Source organism: Larus michahellis, chromosome 5, assembly GCF_964199755.1.
Source record: "Larus michahellis chromosome 5, bLarMic1.1, whole genome shotgun sequence".
NCBI classification, from domain to species: Eukaryota; Metazoa; Chordata; class Aves; order Charadriiformes; family Laridae; genus Larus; species Larus michahellis.
This window is the reverse complement of record NC_133900.1, coordinates 32,695,559-32,703,233: the sequence shown is the minus strand read 5'-3', so window position 1 is coordinate 32,703,233 and position 7,675 is coordinate 32,695,559. Positions and strand designations below refer to the sequence as shown.

General features: G+C 46.2%; 1 protein-coding gene across 1 annotated transcript; it reads right to left on the bottom strand.

Annotated features, from left to right (window-relative positions):
- Positions 1 to 167: 167 nt before the first annotated feature.
- On the bottom strand, positions 168 to 5,166 carry LAMTOR3 (late endosomal/lysosomal adaptor, MAPK and MTOR activator 3). Its single transcript, XM_074589489.1, has 7 exons — positions 5,076 to 5,166; positions 4,872 to 4,913; positions 4,601 to 4,635; positions 3,868 to 3,926; positions 2,843 to 2,976; positions 1,741 to 1,804; positions 168 to 1,028 (listed from the first exon to the last, which is right to left on the bottom strand). The coding sequence occupies exons 2-7, from the start codon at positions 4,878 to 4,880 to the stop codon at positions 955 to 957; spliced, it is 375 nt and encodes a 124-aa protein (XP_074445590.1). The 5' UTR covers positions 4,881 to 4,913; positions 5,076 to 5,166; the 3' UTR covers positions 168 to 954.
- Positions 5,167 to 7,675: the final 2,509 nt, after the last annotated feature.

Below are 7,675 nucleotides of genomic sequence, written 5' to 3'. Positions count from 1 at the left end.
CACGGAACCCAGTATCTGTATCACCCCATCGAGAGACACCCCAGTTTTCAGCCTGGAAACTCCTGGATTTTGTACATTTGCAAGCAATTAAGAGACCTGTTCTCTCCACAGAAGAGCTGATGTGATGTAGAGTATTATGGGGCAACAGAAGAGTGGATCAGGCTCTGTCATTTAAAAATACTGTATTTTATTTATATTTGTTTACTTAGGAAAACCTAAGGGTAAATGAGCTGAGACTGTCACCAGTGATAAACCCACACAAAGACTATGCGACATGAGATCTTCACAAACCATATGACACAAAAAACCCATGAAGAAGTGAGACACTGTTTGGGTGCTTTTATCTGGGCATCAGGAAAACACCTAAAGCAACAGCTTTCATAGAAATAGCTTTCTTCTTAGTGGAAGCAGGATGCAGCTAACATCCAGATTAGTAGCATTCCCTTGCCAAAGTATCACCCACGTAAGAAAGCCAGGATATTTATTGATTGTACCGACACATCACTGCTAGCAAACCTGCTATCACAACACTCTTTCAACCACATCTTTGATAACGCTATACAACCGATCTGCTTTCCAATACATCGTGGTAGCTGGCCTGAGGATATGCCCCGCCGCGTGCCCGGTTCCCTGTAAAGCAAGAGATCTGTGGGTTGCTCATCTGAGCCAACAGCATCACGCCGATGGGGCTCAGCTGGCTGAGCTAAACTCCATGGGAGCTATTTTGGTGGTCTCTCCAGTACTGCACAATACAAGAAGCGTGGCCTAAAGTAACATCCGCCTACAACACACTAGTAGATCATTTCAGATTCAGTACTATGTACAATTTTCTCTTACTTAGTATACTAAGGAGCTGTGGTATTTCTTCCGAGACATGTTATTTGACTGAGGATTATTGAATCTTTCTGTCCACTGGGCTGCAGAGGGATGCTGCGCTCCGGCTATACCATCAGGTTAAGACACTTCAACAACCTGCCTCAGTTCTTCAAAGAGTGGCGTCAGCTCCTTCTCTAGACTGACAATCAGCCCTGGAAAGAGAGGAGAGACAGAACATCCCATCAAACAACATAACTGAGAAGCCTCTCTCCAAACCCCGCAGCCCCCTCCCCTCCCAAGTCATGGGCAGTGTTTTCCAAAACGCAAAACACTTCCCAGCTCACTCTCCCCGGGAACAGCGGGCAGCAGCCCAAAGGAGGGTGCCTGCAGCCCCGGCACCAACAGGGGCACAGCCGTGCAGCCCAGCTCTCCCCCCGCTGCTGCTTCCCACAGCCACCAAAGTACAAGCAGCTGCGCAAGAATGAAACCTCTTTTGCTCACGCTCATTAGCCAACGCCCCCATGAGCAAGGTCAGGTGCCTTGCTGAAGGATTCCCCCACCCTACAGGACTGAGAAGATGAAACCACATGTTACTGTGGAATGTAACTTGGAACTGATGGAAAGAAACCAAACAGCTGGTTTGTACAGTACAATCATTGCCCCTGCAGTGAACACTGATGCAACAAGGGTAAGGTTAATCACAGGAGAAATATGCTTCTAACAGAGTAACAATTTCAGCAAGTCACTGAAAACTTGTAAATTTTTACTCACACCTTTCCCGTCTCCCCTTCACAATACGCTGACAAACTCATGGCAGGAGCAAAGTTTATATACCTTGAAGTAAATTCTAGTAATTTCTTGTCAATTATTTAAAGACCTAGGCCTTAACATACTGCAGTATTTAAAATACATGTGAAGACATACCGGTATTGGCATTGCTGCTAGCAATGAAACTTACTACCAGAGGTAAGCGATTGAACTGCACCACCTGCAAGGAGAGAGAACAGAGTTCAGCCAGCAGCTAACACACGTTGGATGTCAGAGCTCTGCCACATACATTCTTTCAGAAACAAGCAGCCTCCTCAGTTTAAAGGACAAGCAGGAGCAAGAGCTACAGAGCTGTTTCATAAGATTCACAGTTAAAAACACCAACAGAAATTACACCACAGTACAGGAGCTGCACGTGGAACGCCTGGTATTTCCCTCCCTCTCATGTTCTGCAGTGTTATCCACCAGAAATAGAACTCAGTTCAAACAGAGACCACACTCTCTGCAGGTAACAAGAGGGCAGGCAGGTTTATTGTTTTAAAATACTACTCCGTGTAGAGCAGTATCTCCCATTAATAGGGACTGGAACCTTGAGCATAACAATAAGCTAGCAGCGTCAAGAGAATCAAAGCAAGGTACTCAGTGTATAAACTCACTCATTCGCCCATTTATTTTCCAAACAAATCCAGACACTGTAGGCTAAACAGTTGGGCAGTTTACTGCAGTCACAATAAAAAGCTCTCAAGGCCACTAGAACTTTAGAAGGAGCAGAAACGTAGTAGATGATGAATTTCAGGACACAAATAACCAGTTTGTAAAAAACGTGTGCAATATCTTAAAGCTTTCTTACCTCGAAGCCATACTGGCAGCAAGACTGGCTAAGTAGGCTGCGTGTGCTTATTTAACTTTAGGTGTAAACAAATCTTGTTTGTAAAAGAGAACATAAACCCTTCATAATGGACTCCGAAGGCTGTATAAGCAGCACCTACTGCAAATTCCCGTCAGAAAACTTGACCATTTTCAACCAGTAAATGTCAGTTTTCAGAAATATAAGAGCAGCTTAACAAATAGTGCAGAAGTTTAGCTTAGCCATTTAAGCATCATGAGAAAAAAAAACAAAAAACAAAACACAAACACAAATACTTCCACAGCAGCCAAGCAGGAATCCAGCAAAGCTTAAACAACCCTCTCTCCCTTCCTCAATGTAATGTAGGAACAGCTCAGGTCACTGAGAACAAACCATGCTGCAGTTACTCACCTGGTATGTATTGTAATAGCAGATGATGCTTTTGTTTTTGGAAAGTCCTAGTTTACTGCCCTGATCTGTGGCAAGGGCAAAGGTGGAGAGAAAGCCAGGTCGCAGTGCATGTTCTGGAGCATTATCATTGGCAACTGGAACAAAACAAGAAAATTCTTAGCTTTACATGGTATTTCTGACTGCATCACAAGTCCTTACCCAGCTTAGTGCTGTGCCAAAAGCAGATCTGCTGCTGGGGAACACGTAACACATCTCACATGCTTCTGCAACAAGTACAGGACGATCTTCGTGAGCAGTACATCATTAATAATTTGTACATGATCGCTGCTCGTTACACCAGCGTCCTCCCTGGCATACCTAAGAAACAGACTTTTCCTTTACAGCCCATGCTGATGTTGGTTTTTTGTGTGTCCCTCTCTGTTTGTGCCGATTCCAGCCTTTGATCTGATTACTGGCTCACAGTCGCTCAAATGAAAACAGGTGGAGATGTGCAAGTTCTGCCAGGTGTTTAAATACTTTGGGACACTAAAAATAAATAAATAATCTGCAGCACTTTAATCTTTGCATTCTTAAACTAGTGTACTTAAAACGTAAAAACATCTTAAACAAGGACTACAGAGATATGATAAAAACTACAGTGCCAAAAAGCAAACTAAATTAGGTAACGTGTGTAAAAGTTGGATGCAATTGCTTCTGAGCACAGACCAGCCAAGTCAACAAAATACTGATAAGCTCTCTGTTCTACTTTGCATCAGTCAGCCTACAAGTGACTTGAAGATACAAGGACCCTACAGTTCTCCAACACTGAGGAAACCTTCTGTGGCCTACGATTATTAAGGACACAAGCAAAAGGATAAATCTAAGAGATAATCAACTACTGAACTCGAAGTGAAAGTCTAATTTCATTCTTCGATTTTGGATATTCAGGTATTGGGCATAACCAGAGAAGATTCTACTGCCCTTTTCCACCCCCTGCTGTTCAATCAGGATTTCGGTTGCAGGGCACAGGGAGAAGCTGAAGTTACCTTTGATAACAGGCACGCCATCTCTATCTGAGACTACAATAGCATGAAGACCTTCAACGCTGCAAAAAAATGAAGGAGACACACCACTTTAAAAACAGCATAGTTAGTAGCAAAGATCTTTTTTTCCTGAACAAGTGTGCAGGGAAGAGGAAAATATGGAAAGAACTGACACCTTCACTAATTTAATACCTCACGGAAAGGGGCTTGTTCTGTTTAGTACAGGCGGTCTCTTGGGGCGGTAAAAAGAGAAATACAAAATAAAACTACTGAAAACCGCATGGAACTTTCAGCTTCAGAAAGAGGACTGGCTGACACTACCGATCAAGTTTCCTTAGTCAGGCAAGAGCCTCCGCATATTGTCCTCACTTAACGAGTGCCAGTTTCGCCACATTTGCGCATAACCTCAGCCTGTTTAACGATGCTGGCAACCAGCAATTACCAAAAAGGGAATTATCAAGGCTTAGGCGACCGAGTCACGAGGAATGCCTTTTACACCCATTACGACACGATGCGCGCACTTCCCTCCTTCTCGGGCGAGCGAAAACCTGACGCTGTCTTCATGCGGAGGAACTCTCACTTCAACAACCAAACCAGCGTCACCGAGACAGCCACCTCCCTCCGGGACACCGAAAGGGGCCGGCAGCGAACAACCCCCCCTCCCCGAGCGGTCGGGAAAGCTTCAGGGAACGGCCTTTGCCTCGACAGGGCCCTCACCGCCGCGCCCCCCGGTTACCTCGGCAGCTTCTTGTACAGGAACCTCTTCAGGTCCTGGGGGCAGAGAGGGGCGGCACGTTACTGATCCCCACAGCCACCGAGGGGGCTCCCCGCGCCCCGCTCCCCTCACAGGCCCCGCTGCAGCCCCGCAGGCCGCTCTGGGCCAGCTCTTCCTTCCATCACCCGGCCCCAGAGCTCGGTGTCGTCCCCCCTCCTCCCCGACCCTCCCCTCAGCCGCTCAACCGCCGCCCAACCGCCGCCAACGGCCGCTCAACCGCCGCCCAACTTACATCGGCCATGGCTGGGGCCCTGCCGCCGCCGCCTCCGCGGGCCTGCGAGACGAGAGGGCGCCCGGTCACGCTCAGGCCCGTCCGCCACCCCCCCGCCCCGCCGCCATGGTAGAGGCCGCCTCCACCCACCCCGGGAAGGGGTCGAGACCATCGTGGGGCGGGGGGGGGTGTGGGTGTGGGTTGGCGCTGCCCGCCCCACCCTACCTGCGCTGCCCTCGGCGTCCACCCGCACGGCTTCGCCGCCGCTTCCCGTTTAAGCCTCTGTCACATGATGGCGCTCCGCCCTCCCGGACCTGGAAGCACTTCCTTGTCACCACCGGGTTAGTCCCGACGGTTCGTCTCCGGTCCCCGTCCCCCCGCACGCCGCCGGGGTCCGGCCGAGCCGGCGGACGCCGGCTCGGCCGGACCCCGGCGGCGTGCGGGGGGACGGGGACCGGGTGGCCCTAGTTTTCCTCCTCCAGCGAGATCCCTATAAAATTCTCCCAAATACTCGCTCTGAAGGTTGTTCAAAGCCCCATCCAGCCTGGCCTTGAACACTTCCAGGGATGGGGCATCCACAACTTCCCTGGGCGACCTGTGCCAGCGCCTCACCACCCTCCCAGTGAAGAATTTCTTCCTGATATCTAAATCTCCCCCCTTTCAGTTTAAAGCCGTTACCCCTCGTCCTATCAGTACATGTCCTTGATAAAAAAATCCCTCCCCATCTTTCCTGTAGGCCCCCTTCGGATAGTGGAAGGCCACAATAGTGTCTCCCCGGAGCCTTCTCTTCTCCAGGCTCAACAACCCCAACGCTCTCAGCCTGTCCTCATATTAATTCCTTGTGTGCGTCGCTTTTGCTTTACTTATTAAACCGTCTTTATCTCAACCCACGAGTTTTCTCACTTTTACCCTTCCGATTCTCTCCCACATCCCAACAGGAATTTTGTCTCCAGTTCCAATGACAGCCTTTCTATACACAGAGCAAACCAGTACTGATGGGAAAAGTTTATTCACCGTGAAGGATAGCATCGTAAATAAACACTGTATTTTAAGATTATTTCTAAAAATCCATAGAAAGCTGACACCCAGACCTCGTTCGTGCCAGACTGAGAAGTCTCACAATTATCCTGAAGTATGGGGAGGAGGGTTTATAATGGAAATTTCTTTCCTATATTTATTACATTTGTACTGTTTGCTCCCCAAAGTATCTTGATAATATGCCAAATACGGCACAAAATTTTTCATTTGTTACACGGTACCTTTTTCTCCAGGCTCTACCCGGTGGTTTCCAAAGGGGCAGGGGGAAAGCAGCACACAGAGATCAGTGGCGCTTGCACGGCTCGAGTGAACCCTTAGCAGATGGCAGGTACAGCACCGGGGCTTCTGACTGACAGTCGCCCTGAATCGTTCTGACCAAGTAAAACTGACTGCACTTGATCAACCAGATTGAGACAACTGGGAAGCTAGTACTTTTTAAAGTTACAGCTTCAGCAATTTGTATATTAGCCAATTTTTTTTAAAAAAACAAAACAAAACAAAACACAGAATGCTTGCTTTTACTATCACATTTTCATTCTGCTGTCTTTGACAGATCTACAGGAAGAAAGAATAACAACTGTTTAAGGGATGCATGAAATTTATGGAACTAACCACCTCAAAAAAATCCACTCCGCATTCTTGTGCTCTCATTTTAATCCTTTTACAGCACTCGTTACAAAATTATACTAAAAATGTATGTAATCTCTGCTGCCTATTTAAATGCATCTGTTACGTTTTAGTGACTATAATCTTCTACACCTTTTCTTGGAAACTTGCGGGGAAAAAAAAGAGACTGTTTTAAAAAAAGTCACAAATTCAAGTTTAATCTTGTTTTAGCTAAACAGTTAGAGAACTTGTAGGGAAATGTTCATCAGATGTGAACACTGAACTCGCTTGTAACTCAGGATGCTCCGTAAATAGAACACATACTGATGTTGTATTTCAGCAGATGCAAATCATCTCCCTTTTTCATTACGCTATGTCAAAGCGTCACACCAAGATTTTTCACTTTTTGCAGGACTGTTCTGCTCGCTCTTTTAAAGGAGAAATTAAGAACCCATGGTTGTGCTATCTTCGGTTATGACCTGTATTTAATTTAGAATTAAATAAAAAGAGTAAGAAGCTAATTTTAGGTAGGCAGAAAAGTTGAGGGATTTTTAGTCAGGCTGTTCAAAACCAGTTTTGTTTTTCCCTTTTGTTTCCGATACCTTATTTTAATGAGAACTTCACCTTCTGAGGAAAGGTCATCTGAAAAGATTGAAGTACATCACACTCTTCAATTAACATCTTCCTCCTAAAAAGATTTGTTCTGAACTTTCCAGCAGATTATCTTCCTTGATTTTGTTGAAGGAATGTAATTTCTGAAGAAAAAACCTTCAGGCTTGAGGAAAAAGGAACAAGCATGAGGAGAGAAACACCCACTTGGAATATTAAAAGAATGTTTGCAGGCCATATTTAGAGCAGGTTCATGTTTATGCTACAGGAAATAGCATCATCCTTCTGCATACTACTGCATATTTTGAAGTGTGCATCTATTTAATCCGTTAAAGGCTAAGTAGCATTTTTCCACCAGTATAAACATATTATTTGTTTCCTTCTTCGAAAATGGCAATTGCAAAAGATAATCCAATGAAACGCAGCAGCCTAGGTCTCATTTTTAAGCTGCTGGGACGTCTGCGTTGCCACAGGACACAGCCACTGCATTATTCCAGTTCACTGAGATACTGCTAGCAATCTAACCAGCCCGAGACAGCACCGCATCCCTCCACTCACCTGCTTCTGGGCTG

Coding starts and splice junctions, on each gene's coding strand:
- LAMTOR3 (XM_074589489.1), bottom strand. Junction 1,805..2,842: donor GCTATTACAATACATACCAG/GTGAGTAACTGC, acceptor CTCTCCTTGCAG/GTGGTGCAGTTCAATCGCTT. Junction 1,029..1,740: donor TAGCAGCAATGCCAATACCG/GTATGTCTTCAC, acceptor CTCTCTTTCCAG/GGCTGATTGTCAGTCTAGAG.